This window comes from Cetorhinus maximus, chromosome 10 (genome assembly GCF_964194155.1).
Source record: "Cetorhinus maximus chromosome 10, sCetMax3.hap1.1, whole genome shotgun sequence".
NCBI classification, from domain to species: domain Eukaryota; kingdom Metazoa; phylum Chordata; class Chondrichthyes; order Lamniformes; family Cetorhinidae; genus Cetorhinus; species Cetorhinus maximus.
The window spans coordinates 24,392,998-24,411,502 of NC_135888.1; the positions used below are offsets into that span (position 1 = coordinate 24,392,998).

Genomic DNA, 18,505 nt, shown 5'->3' on the forward strand with positions numbered 1-18,505 from the left:
AATCCTCAGCCACACAAGCAGTGGAAAAGCTGCTGTCTGTGCTGCTCGGTCTGGCCATTACCAAACATGCAGCAATTCAACTGACTCCCGCTCACTATCCACAACCCAAGCACTAACTCAGTTCACAATGTTTGGGTAAGATCCTGAGACAGCTCGCTTCCCCCTCATCTTTATTTTGTAAATGAATCCATCTGACAGATTCAAACAGAAGCAGGAAAACCTCAAGTTACAAAGTCCTGGGTTCAAACCCCACTCCAGAAACTCGAGACCTTAATCCAATCTGACACTCCTGGTAGCAGTTCTGAGGGGGCACTGTACTGTGGCAGGGCCGTCGCCGAGGGGGCGCCGCACTGTGGCAGGGCTGTCGCCGAGGGGGCGCTGCACTGTCGCAGGGCCGTCGCTGAGGGGGGCGCTGCAGGGCCATCGCCGAGGGGGCGCCGCACTGTGGCAGGGCCGTCGCCGAGGGGGGCGCTGCACTGTCGCAGGGCCGTCGCCGAGGGGGCGCAGCACTGTCGCAGGGCCGTCGCCGAGGGGGCGCCGCACTGTCGCAGGGCCGTCGCTGAGGGGGCGCTGCACTGTCAGAGGTGCTGTGCTTCAGATGAGACGTTAAAATAACGTTCTATCTGTTTATCAAGTAGACTTAAAAGATCCGCTGGTAGTTTTCGAAGAAGTTTGGGGGAGTTTTTCCCAGTAACCTGGGCCAATATTTATCCTTCAACCAACATTGCTAATAAACAGATGATTTGGTCATTATCACATTACTGTTTGCTGTCACATTTCCAGCATTACAACAGTAACAACACATCAAAAAACAATTTATTGGCTGGGAAGTCCCAACGGCCTTCACAGAGTCATGAAAGGTGCTGTAGAAATACAAATTCATTCTTTGTGAGACTACTGCACAGAACCAGTGGATTGCAAGCATAGGAAATGGTTGATTTTTTAACAAGCGAGTGCTGCTTCTTGATGTCACAATTGCAGCTGTGTTTATATTCTTCATCTCCGCCCCCTAAAAAGGAATTAATACAAAAGCAGAATACTGCAGATTCTGGAAATATGAAATAAAAACAAAATGTTGGAAATACTCAGCAGGTCAGGCAGCATCTCAGTTAATGTCTCAGGTCAATGATCTTCCATTATTCTGATTTTATAACTCTTAAAAAAAGAATGTCCCAGTTGCTTGTGTGTTTCCTCTGTGTTCAATGTGTGGTACCACCCCAGTTTAAAGTCGAATGTTGTTGTGGGAGAATTACCCAGAGCATTTCACACTGCTGTTGCCTCCATAACCACCCATCTTACAGCTCAGCAACTAGGCCCCAGGCCAAAGCATAGCATCATTTTGATTTATTCAGTGTCTCTGACAAGATCGCCATTTATTGTGCATGACAGGTGGTGTTGAGCTGCCTGCTTGTACCATTACAGTCCATGTGGTGTAGGTACACCCACAGTTAGGGAGGGAGTTCCAGGGTTTTGACCCAGTGACAGTGAAGGAACGGCGATATATTTCCAAGTCAGGATGGTGAGTGACTTGGAGGGGAACTTGCAGGTGGTGGTGTTCCCATCTATCTGCTGCCCTTGTCCTTCTCAGTGGTAGAGGTGACTGGTTTGGAAGGTGCCGTCAAAAAATCTGATTACAACACATTCTCCTGTGCAACATCTCTTGACTCCAGCCCAGACAGACCGAGTGGCTAGAGGAAACTCCCTTCGCTCATCCTGGCGTCTGTAAGAATGTCCAGTGAAGTATGTTTAGATCAGTTTCAGTCCATTCAAGAGGAGCGCAGACGGAGAATTAAAATCATCCCCAATATTCAGCACAAGTTCTCCCTTTGCTGCCTCACTAGGCTGGCCAGTGCATCACATTGCCACATAAAGGATTACCCCTTTAAGCTTGGTATGAAACCGTAGAGAGTATATTCAGCTAGATTTGGCCCCTGACCATCTGGTTAAATCACCACTGTCCACCATTTAATTTTTCAATCCTTGGTGTATCCAGTTTGAATTGTGTTTGAAGAGGGTTGTTCTTAGCACTGCTGCATCATTGATGCATAAATCAGGAAACAGAACAGGATTCAATAGTATCAGTAAATGGAAATTATTCAGAATAAAGTTGATGTGTAGAGGGAGCTTTACTCTGTATCTAACCCTGTGCTGTACTTGCCCTGGGAGTGTTTGATGGGGACAATGTAGACAAGAGCTTTACTCTGCATCTAACCCCGTGCTGTACCTGTCCTGGGAGTGTTTGATGGGGACGGTGTAGAAGGAGCTTTACTCTGTATCTAACCCCATGCTGTACCTGTCCTGGGAGTGTTTGATGGGGACGGTGTAGAGGGAGCTTTACTCTGTATCTCACCCTGTGCTGTACCTGTCCTGGGAGTGTTTGAAGTTGTCACTGGGTATTCAAACTGTTCTGTTCTCTCGGTCATTCACAGGGTTCATATTCAATGAAAATTCCAGCAAGGTTTTATTTTTGTAAAATGATCAGAGCTGAAATATCAGCAAAAATACAGATTTTATCAGTCTCAACCAGGAGAGAAGAAAAGTAACTCCAAACTAATCTAGTCCATTCAGAGTCGAATACTGTATGGAAACACCTGTCTTGTGAGGCGTGACCAGCGAATGATCAGCCTGTTGAACATCATCCAGCTACAGTGCGCCTCACTGAGGTGACAGCAGCCATTGCAAAAATATAATGTTGCCTCACACCTGGTGTCATCTGTCAAATTACGAGCTTTGATGGGAGAGGAGATACAGACTGACCTCTCACAGAACTTTGGGTGGACGGGGCTGGGGATGTCATCACTGGCTAGTCAGTACCACCTCCCCTTGCAGTCTAGTGCCATTTAGCTTGAAGGTTTCAGTTTCTCCTCTTTTGCAACCTGTTTCTTCGTTTTGTGCTTTGCCTTCAGTTCAGCCTCCCACTTTTGCCTCACTAGTGTGTAAAGTCTCATTGTCGCCTGTGCATCCTGTACCTGAAGGGCAAGAATGAGAAAAATAGCTGGTTACACAGACAGCAGTGGCAAGCCCCATTTGTTCAAACCGAAACACTGAACTTATACAAGTCTCAATTCCACCCACTGGGGTCCTGGTTTCATGAGTGCAGACTCTCCACCACCCTACCCAAGCAGTCATCCAATCAGGAAGGGTATCATAGACCCAGCCTGATCATCTGTCCTCACCACGGAATGAATGATCAGAAACAGTGATCCTGGCAGATTGTCCCCTCCCCAAGCCATGCCTGGCCGTGATCAGCATCAACCAGCAATTCACCAAACAGACTCCCACTGCTGACTGGCTGCATACGTGCTCTCGGCCTGCACTACGTCCGCCATGCATGCGCAACTGTTCCTGACGCCTTTCCTGTTGGTGGCAGAAGCATCAGTGAAGTTTTAAAATCTTGTTTTGTAAGTTATAATGCCTCCAAATGAAGACCAGGTTAGCAAATGACAAAATAAGCGGGGAAAATACCAATGAGAAAGTAGCAGTAGTGCCAGCAACAATAACTGCTTCCCCACGTGGTTTGTTCCATTCTGAAATGCTGTAGCTGACACAATCATTGGAAGGCATCTGGATTTAGCATCTAGGGAAGCAGTTATTGTTGCTGGCACTTTAGATTGGAATTTTCCCCATGGTCATGATTTTTCCAACCTGGTCTTCATTCTGAGGCATACTTTTGGATAGAGCATGTAGTAGATGCAACATTAACTCCTGCATTACTACATCTGCACATTTGCAGGAAGCGTTCCTCCTAGTGTTGTGGCACAAATAAACACACCTGAAGACTTGCAGAGTGAGTGCAGTTTGCTGAGCCCAGTAAGACTGATCAGTTTCCTGACAAACACACCTCTTGCCTCTAGTAGAATTTTCAGCAGTTTGCACAGCAGGAACCTGAATGCAATACCAACTCCCAGAAGGAGTAGTTTTACCCAATGCAGCCTGAAATAATGAGGAATCATTCTACCTTGAATTTGACACAAGCTGTGGCTCGGAATAAGTGTCCCACCCAGTGGGGAGCAGAGGCACCACGGAGTCTCTGAGGCACCATTGCTGGGCTGCGCCTGTTTGAGATTTTTAAACTGAGGTGTTAACAACCTGGTGTTCAAATCCTTCGATGGTCTTGCCCCCTCCCTATCTGTGTAACTTCGTCCAGTCCAACAACCCTCCCAGATCTCTGCACTCCTCTAATTCTGCCCACTTGCACACCCTGATTTTCATTGCTCCACCACTGGCAGCTGTGCCTTCATTTTGCTTACCCTATTCTGGAATTATCAAGCCACTAAAACCTCCCTGACTCTCAACCTCTCTGCACTAAGATAATCCTTAAGACCTCTTTGAACAAGCTTTTCTTCACCAGTCCTAGCCTATGATGTGGTTTGCCGTCAGATTTTGTTTGATAGGACTCTTCTGACGCAACTTGGGACATTGCAGTATACGAAAGATGCTATATAAATGCAGGTGGTTGTTGAGTCAGTGTGTGTGTGGGACCCGTTCCCCAGTGAGTGTGTGTGTGGGACCCGTACCCCAGCGAGAGTCAGCGTGTGTGGAACCCGTACCCCAGCGAGAGTCAGCGTGTGTGGGACCCGTACCCCAGCGAGAGTCAGCGTGTGTGGGACCCGTACCCCAGCGAGAGTCAGCATGTGTGGGACCCATACCCCAGTGAGAGTCAGTGTGTGTGGGACCCGTAACCCAGTGAGAGTCAGTGTGTGTGGGACCCGAACCCCAGTGAGAGTCAGTGTGTGTGGGACCCATACCCCAGTGAGTCAGTGTGTGTGGGACCCGAACCCCAGTGAGAGTCAATATGTGTGGGACCCGTACTCCAGTGAGAGTCAGTGTGTGTGGGACCCGTACCCCAGCGAGAGTCAGCGTGTGTGGAACCCGTACCCCAGCGAGAGTCAGCGTGTGTGGGACCCGTACCCCAGCGAGAGTCAGCGTGTGTGGGACCCGTACCCCAGCGAGAGTCAGCATGTGTGGGACCCATACCCCAGTGAGAGTCAGTGTGTGTGGGACCCGTAACCCAGTGAGAGTCAGTGTGTGTGGGACCCGAACCCCAGTGAGAGTCAGTGTGTGTGGGACCCATACCCCAGTGAGTCAGTGTGTGTGGGACCCGAACCCCAGTGAGAGTCAATATGTGTGGGACCCGTACTCCAGTGAGAGTCAGTGTGTGTGGGACCCGTACCCCAGCGAGAGTCAGCGTGTGTGGAACCCGTACCCCAGCGAGAGTCAGCGTGTGTGGGACCCGTACCCCAGCGAGAGTCAGCGTGTGTGGGACCCGTACCCCAGCGAGAGTCAGCATGTGTGGGACCCATACCCCAGTGAGAGTCAGTGTGTGTGGGACCCGTAACCCAGTGAGAGTCAGTGTGTGTGGGACCCGAACCCCAGTGAGAGTCAGTGTGTGTGGGACCCATACCCCAGTGAGTCAGTGTGTGTGGGACCCGAACCCCAGTGAGAGTCAATATGTGTGGGACCCGTACTCCAGTGAGAGTCAGTGTGTGTGGGACCCGTACCCCAGTGAGAGTCAATGTGTGTGGGAACCGTACCCCAGTGAGAGTCAGTGTGTGTGGGACCCGTACCCCAGTGAGAGTCAGTGCGTGTGGGACCCGTACCCCAGTGAGAGTCAGTGCGTATGGGACCCGTACCCCAGTGAGAGTCAGTGCGTGTGGGACCCGTACCCCAGTGAGAGTCAGTGTGTGTGGGACCCGTACCCCAGTGAGAGTCAGTGCGTGTGGGACCCGTACCCCAGTGAGAGTCAGTGTGTGTGGGGCCTGTACGCCAGTGAGAGTCAGTGTGTGTGGGACCCGTACCCCAGTGAGAGTCAGTGTGTGTGGGGCCTGTACGCCAGTGAGAGTCAGTGCCTTCAGAAGGGGAGGGAGTGAAACTACCAGGCAAGGTAGAGAGGGACAACTGAGATATTCTGGTATTTCAGCAAGAGTAAACATCGCCTGACAAGGAGTGTCTGATGCTCACTGGTTCCAAATACAGTCTGTACACAGTGGGCATAAGTGCTGCAAAATATCTCTATGCACAACAAACACACTCACCGAGGAATGTTCAGATTCCTGAACTTTGACCTTTAGGATCTGCCTACACAAGTGCTTGAGGGAGGGTCGGCCACACTATAGAGATTAGAAAAAAAAGTTAATAGAAATAAAGGAAGTAAATTCACAATTTAAAAAACACAAATTCTTCAAATAGAACCATGCTGTGGTAACGTAAAAACTGGGGTAGCCAGGCATCCCTGCTCCCAATCATCCCTGATCCATCTTTCAGAGGCTATAATGCATACAGCAGCTGTTAGTAACCAGAAGGCTGCATACTCTTGGCAGACAAAGCTGCGAGTTCCTTAATTAATTAATGAACCTTCCATCACAATCTCTCCAACATGGGACCAGAGATCAGGCTCTTCACCAACAGCTATCTGTTTATCATCCATTTCTCGATTCAGCCTGCTTTTCTCCTAATTGCCTCAGAAGGAATTGGTAAACTGAGAACTAAGGGATATCACGGATATTACACAGCAAGTACAATGCAGGATCAGGCCAATCAGCCCAACTGGTCTAAGCTGTTATTTATGCTCCAGATGAGCCTTCTCCACTTGATTTAATCTCACCCCATCACCTTATCCATCTACTCCTTTCTCCCTCATGTGTTTAACCAGCTTTCCCTTAAATGTATCTATACTATTCGCTACCCTGTGGTAGCGAGTTCCACATTTTCACACTTTCTAGGAAAAGAAGTTTCTCCTCAATTCTCCACTAGTTTTACTGGTGATTATCTTGTATAATCCATTTTACATTTAACTCAATTTTGACTAGAAACAAAGGAAATCAAAAATATATTCTCAAATGACCTGGTGTAATCTCAGCTGGTGACTCTGGGATAATAAGTGACGCAGTTCCCGGACGAGGTTAATACTTTAAATGAATCTGGTTTTAACCCCAAAAGGTACAATAACATTAAAAAAAACCCATGGATAAAATACTGTTATAGATGCATTTGAGCAGAAGCCGAAGAGGATAAACACACGAGGGAGAAAGGAATAAGAGGGTTATGGTGATGGGGTGAGATGAAGTAGTGTGGGAGGAGGCTCATGTAGAGTCTAAACACTAGCATGGTTCAGTTGGGCTGAATGAACATACAGCACTGAAACAGAAGTGTAATTACATTATCCCAGCCTGACAGATGGGCCAACTGGGATTGCATGAATTGAATTGTGTGTTTTAATAATGGCTCGGTTTACCAGCCCAATGGGATATCCTGCAATTGCAAATGGCTTGGCTCTGTGGGTGACCAATTTGGATGAAACAAATTTGCAGTCAGGTGACAACTAAGTTTGGCTCTGACAGCCAATTGCTGAGTGCTGCTGACATACTCTGTCCGTGTTCAATAGGCAGCTGTGATTGATGGACCAATCCAACTTTCACTTTACTTACTTTGGCAGCTGTTTTGAAAGGTTTGTATCTCTGTGTGTCACGAATTTTCTTCTTTGGATGATCCAGGAACAGAATCTGTGGTAAATTAGACAGCGGTCATTACTAATTAAAGTGACACAGTAGCTGCCTGCACAGTTTACTTTCATTGCTACACACCAGTCAGTTTCTTAGTTAAATACTTTTTGATATTAAAATTTTTATATGAACACATCTAGTGTCCGCGTATTTAAGCAATTGAGGTATAATTTGTCTTCCCAAAGCAGTGGAACCTCACAATGTTGACCTGGGGGTGTGATCAGTTTTGTTTGCGGGGTCTGAACCAGGTGAATTGAATCTTGGACCAGCAGAAAACATGTATGGGTCTGGAGTCACGCATACGGCCAGACTGGATAAGGATAGCAGGTTTCCTTCCCTAAAGGACATTAGTGAACTAGTTTTTACAGCAATCTGACAGTTTCATGGCCAGTTTTACTGATCCCACATTAAATTCTCAAATTACTCATGGTGAAATTTGAATTCATGTTCTCTGGATTATTAGTCCAGTAACAGAACCGCTGGTGCCACACTGCTGTAGTCTTCTGACACGCTATAGTCACATACACACCTAGACATAGCTATCAGAGAACTGCCATGATCCATGCATGGATCCCAGCACCTTTAGGAGAGATGGGGCAAACCCAAGCTGAGTGAAGAGGATACATTCAGCGCAAATGCTAACAATTCCATCACTGCACAAGCCCCTTTTCCCAAAGCAAAATGCTGACTTTCACTGAGGACCCTATCCAAGGGCAGCATCCTCTTACTCCCAAACAAAACATTTGCATCATGGCAACAAATGAGAATCCAGCGAGGGGAAGAGGAAAAACAGGTATTCAAAAGAAAAGATAGTTTAGGGGTTTTTCCCTTTGTTACAAATTTTACTCGGGAAGAGATCTGTCCCCGCTCCTACCATCCCCATCAAACACTAAACCATACACCGAGGGACCTCAGTTATTGACCTTGAGATCATTGTGGACAGCGTGACCAACTAATGTTCTGCCTTCCAAGATGTCTGCAACCTCCCTCTGCACAACTTTGAAGTCTTCACCTGAAAATGGCCAAACCAGTTAGAAAACAGTCAGTTAGTTTCAAATACACACAAAGACACACACGCTCACACAATACAACCTCAAATACTCAAATAAAAGTAAACTACTGCGATGCTAGAAATCTGAAATAAAAACAAAGTGCTGGCATTACTCAGAAGGTCTGGCAGCACCTGTGGAGAGAGAAACAGAGTTAACCTGAAGACAAATACAACTCTTCTTCAGAACTCAAGTAGTATCAGGCACTGTTTTCTGTGTTTGACGTAACTTCCTACCCACATTGCCATCAGCCTTCTATCCAGTATCTTGTCAAATGTCTTCCAAAAATCCATATACACAACACAGTTCCTTTTTCAATAAACTCCCAATATTTTCTCAAAAGAGAACCAGTTAATTTTTTGAGACACAACTTGCCTTTCATAAATCTATGTTTGATGTCCTTACGTAATCGTCTCTTCATGTATTCATTTTGTCCCATTTCCGATCTTGTGAAACTTATCCACTGCTGATGTGAGGCAGGCGGGTCTGAACTTATCTGGTTTATCCTTTTCTGAGCAGAGATGCTACATTGACAACCCACCAGTCCTCTGGGGGTAACACCCATAACCCAAGGATGTTTGAAAGATTGTGGACAATTCCCTCAGTATTCTAGGATGTAAGTCAGAGCCCAATGTCCTTTCTACTTCTTGAGTTTCATTCAATTTTGTCGAGCACTTTTCCCTTATCTGGAGTTGCCCTCTCTATCCACTCCATCTCCTCCTCACACGCTTTCAGTCCACCATCCCACTCTAGTGTCAAAACCAAGGCTCAGGCTCATTTATTTTCTCCATCATTTGGGCCATCACATGATCAGCCATGATCATGATGAATGCGGAGCAGGCTCGAAGGGCCGAATGGCCTACTCCTGCTCCTAGTTTCTATGTTTATATCATTCCTTCCTTTAATCAACCCTTTAACTCACTTCATAGGCTTTTATAAAATTCTTTACAACTTCCCTTCCCGCTCCTTGACTGACTTTCTTCATACTTCCTCTTAACTTTTCTAATCCTTTTTTGATCCCCCTCTGCACTGCTTCATTTGGTCACGTTACAAGCCTCAAATCTTGTGACCTCCCAAATCTCATTTTAATTTCAATTAATTTTCTCATTCAAGGAGATCCAGCACTTGCTCCCCTCTTTTACCTCATGTGGAAATACACCTAATCTGTACCCTAACCAGCCCGACAACCTGTAATTATATAGCACCTTTATTTAAAGGTCCCAAGGTGCTTCACAGGAGCATTATCAAACAAAATTAGGCACAAAGCTACATAACCAGTTGTTAGAACAGGAAATCAAAAGGTTGGTCAAAGAGGTAGGTCTAAACAGGCACCTTAGGGGAAAGGTAGAGGGGTTTAGGGTTAGAATTCCAAAGCTTAGGGCCCAGGCTGCTGAAGACACGGCCGCCTATGGTGGAACAATTAAAATCAGAGATAGGCAAGAGGGCAGAGTTGGAAGAGGATAGGGGTCTCAGAAGGTTACAGGGCTAGAGTTTGTTACAGAGATATAGAGGGGTGAGGCCAAGGAGGAATTTGGAAACAAGGGTGAGAATTTTACAATGTAGGTATTTCTGGATGTGATGGAACATATCCCACATAATGCAAAGCTTTCACATTTGTTTGTTTATGGTTTTATTGGCCAATTTTCCTTTCCAGTTTATTTGGACACATTTCCTCTTTTTTTAAATTCAAATTGGCTTTGTTTCAAGTCAGGCAACTTTTCTCTCTCCCCAATTTTTCAATTTTTATCTAGAATATAAGAATGTTATGATCGCTGTTTCCTAGATGTTCCCCACTTAATTACACACTTGCCCCACTTCACTTCCTAGAACTGGATTCAGTTCTACTCTTTCCCCCTGTTGGGATAAAAGCATGCTGATCTTGAGAGCTGTGTTGAGCACATTTAAGGGGCTCCTCCTCCCCTTTGCTAATTACTCTTACCTCAGTCTATATTTGGATAATAAATAAATCATCCATCATGGCCCTGCATGTAGATGCACAATGAAATGTAAGAAATCTAGGATAGAGAGGAGAAACATTTATGCACAGAGGTTTGTGAGGAGTTAGTGATTGAAGCCGAGGGACCATGTGAACCTTTCAGAACAAGTTAGACAGGTAGGAAAAAAAAGAGGATAAAGAGAAATGGGAACAGAGCGGGCACAGGGGATTAGGATGCTGCTTGTGTGCAGGTTAGATACCAAGACGACTGATGGGTTGAACAGATTGCTACCAGGTTGTAATATCTGAAATTGTATGCTGTTCCTGATTTTTTTTCTCTAACTAGTTAACTTATCTCTTCCTCTGTCCCCTTTTCCAATGTCACAGCCAAAAACTTGTTTGAAAATACTGCAGAAATATTTTAAAATCAGAGATTCAGGAGAGCCTCCTCACCCTTCTTCATGTCAGCCGGTCGGATTCCGCTCACCCAGGTCCTGTAATCCGTCACCTTTTCTGTTGGTTTCACGTATTTGTCATAAACGCATTTGCCAAATTGGTTGACAATGGAAACCCGTGCGAGGATGCTGTCTGCCTTGTCCGGCCCAACACCGACCATCTCACAGTCCATCGCCACAACTTTGGTCAATCTGCGAAAACAGCCAGCAAAGTTATCCAGGCAGTCACTGGAGTCTTGATCATTTTGTTTCACTCAGAAAGAGCAGCCAGCACCTCAATAAAACTAAACACAATGTCCATCATTCAAAACTTCAACCAATCCAGCACAGGGTTAGATACAGAGTAAAGCTCCCTCTACACTGTCCCCATCAAACACTCCCAGGACAGGTACAGCATGGGGTTAGATACAGAGTAAAGGTCCCTCTACACTGTCCTCATCAAACACTCCCAGGACAGGTACAGCATGGGGTTAGATACAGAGTAAAACTCCCTCTACACTGTCCTCATCAAACACTCCCAGGACAGGTACAGCATGGGGTTAGATACAGGGTAAAGCTCCCTCTACACTGTCCCCATCAAACACTCCCAGGGCAGGTACAGCACGGGGTTAGAAACAGAGTAAAGCACCCTCTACACTGATCCCTTCAAACACTCCCAGGACAGCACAGCATGGGATTGAATACACAGGGTTAGATTTGGAGTAAAGCTTTCTTCATACTGCCTCCATCAAACACTCCCAGGGCAGGGACAGCATGGTGTTATATACAGTTTAGATCTCCCTCTATGCTCCCTCTCCCATTCAGTGGTGGGTTAGCATACCAAGTGCTACTGCTGCTCACTACCTACCCCTGGAAAGCTCCATCTTTAACCAGAATCTTTTCCAAACTCTGTACCGCAGGGTATGGATTTCCTGTTGCCGTTTCTATCTGCCGCCGAGCAACGTTTGCAGCTTCCGATCCCATCGCAGCTTCAATGTCATCTGGATCTACGTCATCAAACCAGATATCAGGCCTGTCAAAGAACAAGGAGTAAGGAAGCTGTACTAAAATTAAACACAGAAAACTATTTCTGCTTGCAGGTACACCAAATTGACTCCACTACACTAAGTAGCTGTTCAGAGGGAACAAAATATTAATAACCTACATTTATATAGCACCTTTAATTAGGTAAGACACCCCAAGGCATTTCACAGAAGTATTATACAGCAACATGTTGCCACTGAGCCACATAGGGAGCTTATTAGGGCAGATGACCAAAAGCTCAGCCAAAGTGGTACATTTTACAAAGCATCTTAAAGGAGGAGATAGAAGTAGAGTGTTTTAGGGTGGGAATTCCAGAGCTTAGGCTCTAGACAGCTGAGGGCACCACTACCAATGGTGGAATGACTAAAATTGGGCATAGCAAATGGCCACGATTGGATGAGGGCAGATTTCTTGTGGAGTTGGAGGGCATCACAGGGGTGGGCAGAAGTAGAGTTTTGGTTGATCACAAGTTACTGAAGGGTTGGAAAATGGGAGGCTGACCAGGAGACCACTGGAGTAGCTCAGTGTGGAAGAACAAATGCATGGATGATTCTTTCAGTAGCAGATGAGCCAAGGTGAGGCAGAAACAGGTGACGTTACAGTGGAGTGTTTCGGGTCTCACTGACACCCAGTTTCTGTCAGTCAAAATGTCTTCTTTCACCTCCTGGAGCTGCGTTTGAATCTGGCACAGGCCTGTGAAGATCTCCCACCTGGTGGCTCTGAAGCACTTTCAGTGCAGGTTCTAATGAAAACAAAAACTGACCTTTATAACCTCACTAACATTACAGGGACCACATGATTCACAACCTTTATCTGATTTTCACCGGCCTTGGGGATACTTTACTAAATTAAAAGCATTGGATAAAATCAAGCTGCATTTCCATCAACAACAGCTCCCCATAACTCAGCAGCCTCCCAAGCCAAGCCAAGCCAGACAAAATCTTCGGTGCAAGTTTGGTGTTGAGGGGATGTGGCCATTTCGAACTGGATCAGAAAGCTTCTGGCCTCATTTGGTTCAGATTCCTACAACCAACTACCAGTCTCAATTCCAGGCCAGGACTGAAAGCCCATCAAAGCAACTCCAGGAAGAACTCAGAAGGTGTGCAAGATGGCCCAGAGATTTCACTAAGAAATGGAGATTCTCCTAAAAGGATCATCCACGATGATCACTATCCACTGGACATCATTGGAGCTGGACAGGGTAGGGGGAATAATGCTAAATGCAATTCCACAAGCACCAGCTGCCATCGGTACTCAATCCAAGTGGCAATCTTCCCTTACACGTGATCCCAGACGGCAAGTGTCAGCCGGATATTACGCAGGCAAATGTGGAAAAAAATCCCCCTCACACAACATCAATACCAACACAAGCCTCTGAACACTGATCATTAATGATACTGACACAGGGGCACATAAGTCAACAAGTGGAAGCAGTTCATTCAGCACAGACTAGAGATAAAACTTGGGCCCTACAGGTCTGCGTAGATCAATTTCAGGGCACGACAGAGGTTGAATGATCTCCTAATGTTCCTATCTTGCCAGAGTACAGATTAACTGTTAGATCTCCTGGGGAACATGGACTCTCTGGAATGTGTTGCCAGCTGGCGTGGCCAGTGCTGACTCCCTGCTTTCAACAGGGAGGGAGCCGGGCCGGTTTATGACTGGAGCAGAGATCACACCATAAGTAAGGAAAGTTCCTTTATAAACACACTCCATGTGACCTCCTGGACTGAGGGGATCAGAGAGGAATTTTTCTCATATTGACTCAGGATTTTTTTTGTCTTTCCCAGATTACATGGCTGCTGAGAGATGGGGCAGGGGGCAGGCGGAAGTGTTTTGTCATGGTGCCATCCCAAGGTGTGGGACGGGTTGAAGCAGCAGCGGGTTTCCTCCTGCCCGTCAGTTTCACCTATTAGACTATCAAATGTCAGCAATGATCCTCTCTCTGTTGTACCAGGAGCCAGATTTGTCATTTCTGTGCAATTAGTACAGCACACAAATAGACTATTTGGCCCATCTTCCACATGAGCAGTATCCTAATCCCATGTGCCCACTCTGTTCCCAGATCCCTTTACCCCCTTTCACTTCTATCACTCGGCTAACCTGGTTCTTAAATGTCAACCTGATCGCTGCTTCACTCACTGACGCTGGTTGTGAATGTAACGACCTCAAACCCTCCTGCTCTAAATCTCTTATGTATAAGCGTACACATCCCTCAATCAGTGGAAACAGTCTATTGCTGTCTACTCTATCCCATTCCTTCGCAATGTCCTCTGTTTAATCGCTTCTTAATCAGCTCAACTCAGATGAGAACAGGCTCCATAGTACAATGGAGGGGAGGGGGGGGGCGGTGGGGTTTAGAGGTGGGGGGGGTGGTCAGGTTGGGGTGGGGGGGCGGTCAGGTTGGGGTGGGGGGGTGGTCAGGTTGGGGTGGGGGGGGCCGGGTATGCCTGAGGTAGTGGGATGTTGAAGAGCGGGAACGATTTCACAAACACTTACTCCTTGTGGTTCTTGGTTTCTGGTTCAGCTTTGGTTCTTTTTATCCTCTGAGTGGAACCACTTCCTCCCAGAAGCCCTTGACTGTTCCTTGTCCTCTTTTTCTTGGTCTGCTGTGTCCCCTGGTTCGTGATTTTATCTGGTTTCAGTCCCTTTCCTTTCACCAGCACACCTGTTGTTTGAGGGTCCGGCTGACTCTTGCTTTCTCCCCCTTTCTCTGGTTTAATTCCTCGGTGACTCATCTTCTCCACAGTAGCTGTTTCTCCCTTTGTCTGGATCTTGGATTTGCTTTCCGGAACCTTCTTAGCACCAGCTGTCTGATTCATTATCTGATTGAAAATTATAGCCCTTCACATGAATAAGTGGCCACAATTCACACATTGTAACAGAAACATGCAACACACAAACTCTCACTGTGGCTGTGATCCATTCATTACAATTTTCTTCCCCTTCTTCCCAATTCTGTCTCTCCACAAACATTCCCAACAAATGTTACTTCAGAAAATAACATTTTGGGATCCAGTATGCGAGTAATTTGAGACATGATGTGTGCTGCGTGGAGCATTCTTTGGGAGGAACAGGTAACCTTGGTCCTATGGTTCCCAAAGCTCTCCCCCACCTCATGTCTGGACCTGTTGCAGACTCATTGATAGAGATTGGTCATTGTAATTAGTCAATAATTCCATTATCGCTGTATCATGGGACTGCCGGGATGGTAGACGGTGAACTCAATAGATCTTAGCCTATTATCTAGCAATGCCTATGCAAGAGACAAAGCCCAATCTCAGGGATTCAATAGCAAAATTGAGAGTTGAGAGTGATATATCCATTTCTCCTGCTTCCTTGTAGAACCTGCGCACCTGCTACAAGCTGTAGTACACCTTCACTGTGACCAAAGCCTGTGTGGCACAGGTACACATCTCATTATAAAATAACACCTCACCATCTGTACATCTCGATCCTGCTGTTGGGGCCTCAAAGTGATTCCAGTCCTATATCAACATGATTGCTACTAATCATCGACCGGAAACAATAGCTCTTTCTCTCCACACATGCTGCCTGAATATTTCCAGTATTTTCCATTTTATTTATTTCCAGCATTTGCAGTATTTTGTTTTTGCGTTTTGATTAGAACTTAATCACCCTCTGGAGTAGTTTCGCAAACCATTAAGTTGGTATCAAACCCACAACCACGGGTTCACGAAGAAGGCAGGGAGCCAGGAATGGGCAATAAGTGCCAGCCTTGCCAGTGACACCCACATCCTGAGAATCCATCTTAAAAAACAGTTCCAATTGTTGCTTGAATGCTGTTAAGCCAGTCACCATCTTGGTGATGCACTAGCAATGTAGGATATTTTGTTAAGAAAAGGCACAACAAGCCTGACCCTTGCTAATAACCTGGTGATCTAAACGCTCCCTAACTCCAATGTGCAGCAATCACTGGCTCAGGTGACAAGGGTTAAAAGAGCTCAGCCCAAGAGGCTGGTCTTTTACATCCTCTTTCTGTAAAATGGGATCTAGTAAACTCCCAAGACCGGCTCACGCCCAGAGTTTTCAGTCAAGGCAGCATATTATCAAAAAAACAGCAAATGCTGGAAACGCTCAATAGGTCTGGCGGCAAGTGTGTAGAGAGGAAGACAGAATGAGCATTTCAAGTCAAGGAACCCTGAAATATGAACCCTACCTTTCTCTCTCTCCACAGTGGGGACCTGATCTGCTGAGCAATTTGCTGATTTTATTAAGATGAAAATTTATGTTTGATGCAATATTTTTATTTCGGATTTTTGCACCTGCAATACTTTGCTTCTTTGTGTGTTTATTTGAACCTTACTTGCTGGAGTGCCTTCCAGTTGGTGGAGTACTCCACGGCAGCTCTAGGAGGCAGCAATGTTTCCATCTTCTTCTTAGTCACACTTTTTTCCTTGGCCCAGAATCCCTTCTTCTTGGACTTCTTTTGGCCGCCCAGCTTTGATACAGCCGGGACCGCACTGTCCACTTGCAGGCCGGGTTTCACTTTAGCCATTGTCCACTTGTCATTCACTTGCTCACCAAGGGCAGATATCAACCCTACAAACAGAGGACAGTGCATAGAATCAGACAAAGGAGGCCAATCAGCCCTCTGAGCCTGTGTTGGCTCTTTGAAAGAGTGTTGCCTTGTATTTCCCCCTTAGCCCTGCAAAATGCTCCCCTTCAAGTATTTATCCAATTCCCTTTTGGAAGTTACTACTGAATCCACTTCCACTGCCCTTTCAGGCAGCGCCTTCCAGATCACAACAACTCACTAAATAGAAAAATTCCATATCTCCTCTCTGTTTCTTTTGTTAATCAACTTAAATCTGTGTCCCTCTGGTTACCGACCCTCCTGCCAGAGGAAACGGTTTCTCCTTATTTACACTTAAATAATTTTGTATACCTTGATTTAATATCCTCCACTTTGCTCTCAGAAGAATCCCAGCTTCTCCAGTCTCTCCACATAGTTCAAGTCCCTCATCCCTGGAACTAATCCAGCAAACCTCCTCTGCACCCTCTCCAAGGCTTTGACATTCTTCCTGAAGTGTGGTGTCTAGAATTAGACACAATGTTCCAGCTATAACCAGTAATTTATAAAGTTTAGCCTGAATTTCTTCCTAAATTCATCAGCACGTCCACGTTCAGTCATGATTTCAATGACCGAACTCCAAAACAGAAAGCTCCCAAAAAGTCAACTTAAAAAGAAAACATAAAATGTTGATGATTTCAACAGATTAAGCAATTGAGAGAATTCCCTTTTCTAAAGTGTCTTGCACAACTTCCAGATGTCCCAAATCACTTCATGGACAATGAAGGATTTCTGAAGACTAGTCACGTTTTTAATGTCGCAGATATGGCAGCCAATTTGCATGCATCAAGATCTCATAAACAGCAATGTGATAAAGTTCAGGTAATTTATTTTAAAGAGATAAATAAGGAGTCAATATTGGCCAGGGCTCCAGGGATAACACCCCTGCTCCTCTTCGAATATGGAATCCTTTACATCCATCTGAGAGTTCAGACAAAGCCTGTTTTAATATCTCATCCGACCCTCCAACAGTGCGGCGCTCCCTCAGTACTGACCCTCCAACAGTGCAGCACTCCCTCAGTACTGACCCTCCAACAGTTCAGCACTCCCTCAGTACTGACCCTCCAACAGTGCGGCACTCCCTCAGTACTGACCCTCCAACAGTGCAGCACTCCCTCAGTACTGACCCTCCAACAGTGCGGCACTCCCTCAGTACTGACCCTCCGACAGTGCGGCACTCCCTCAGTACCGACCCTCCGACAGTGCGGCACTCCCTCAGTACCGACCCTCTGACAGTGCAGCGCTCCCTCAGTACTGACCCTCCGACAGTGCGGCACTCCCTCAGTACCGACCCACCGACAGTGCAGCACTCCCTCAGTACTGACCCTCCGACAGTGCAGCGCTTCCTCGGTTGTGTTTCTTCCTCTCACCTGGCGCCACTCGTGTTTCTGGACCGGAAGTGGTGTCGCCGCTAAATCCGTCCTCCCGGAAACAGTTCCTGTTTGCGCCGATTCCGGTGGGTTTGGCTAAACTTCCACATTTAGCGGAATCCGGGAATCGGGATTATAAAATCTGGAGTTTTAGCGGCACCAACCGAAACCCAGAGGGAAAACGGCCCGGGCCGCCCCGGAGACGCGGGATCCCGGGCCCGTCTCCCTGGGCAACGGGGCCACCGCCTCGCCCCGCCCCTCTACCCGCTCCGCCCCGCCCCCCTACCCGCTGCGCCCCGCCCCCTACCTGCTCCGCCCCCCGCCCCGCCCCGCCCCGCCTCACCGCTCCGCCCCCTCCCCAGCTCCGCTCCGCCCCACCCCCCGAGTGTCAGGGATACGGTCACTGGGCCCAACCCAAAACCCGGGCCGGCAGCGGGAGAGCCTGACCCTGAGACACTGAGGAGAGGGTCCAGGGTCCAGGCCCCAGGCCTCCCAGCTCTGGCTGCACAGATTGCTGCAGGTTCCAGCATTTCACCCTCTTTCTCCTCCCTGGTAAACACCCCCCCTCCCCCCCCA

General features: G+C 46.9%; 1 protein-coding gene across 2 annotated transcripts; it reads right to left on the reverse strand.

Annotated features, from left to right (window-relative positions):
• Positions 1-2,444: 2,444 nt before the first annotated feature.
• Positions 2,445-18,184, reverse strand: rexo4 (REX4 homolog, 3'-5' exonuclease). Of its 2 annotated transcripts, none has more exons than XM_078550229.1 (9): positions 17,930-18,184; positions 16,293-16,528; positions 14,465-14,790; positions 11,790-11,954; positions 10,941-11,134; positions 8,426-8,514; positions 7,428-7,502; positions 6,036-6,110; positions 2,445-2,969 (listed from the first exon to the last, which is right to left on the reverse strand). In XM_078550229.1, the coding sequence occupies exons 2-9, from the start codon at positions 16,482-16,484 to the stop codon at positions 2,841-2,843; spliced, it is 1,245 nt and encodes a 414-aa protein (XP_078406355.1). In that variant the 5' UTR covers positions 16,485-16,528; positions 17,930-18,184; the 3' UTR covers positions 2,445-2,840. The 2 variants fall into 2 exon arrangements, with proteins under 2 accessions (XP_078406355.1, XP_078406354.1); XM_078550228.1 differs by having other exon boundaries at positions 17,885-18,184.
• Positions 18,185-18,505: the final 321 nt, after the last annotated feature.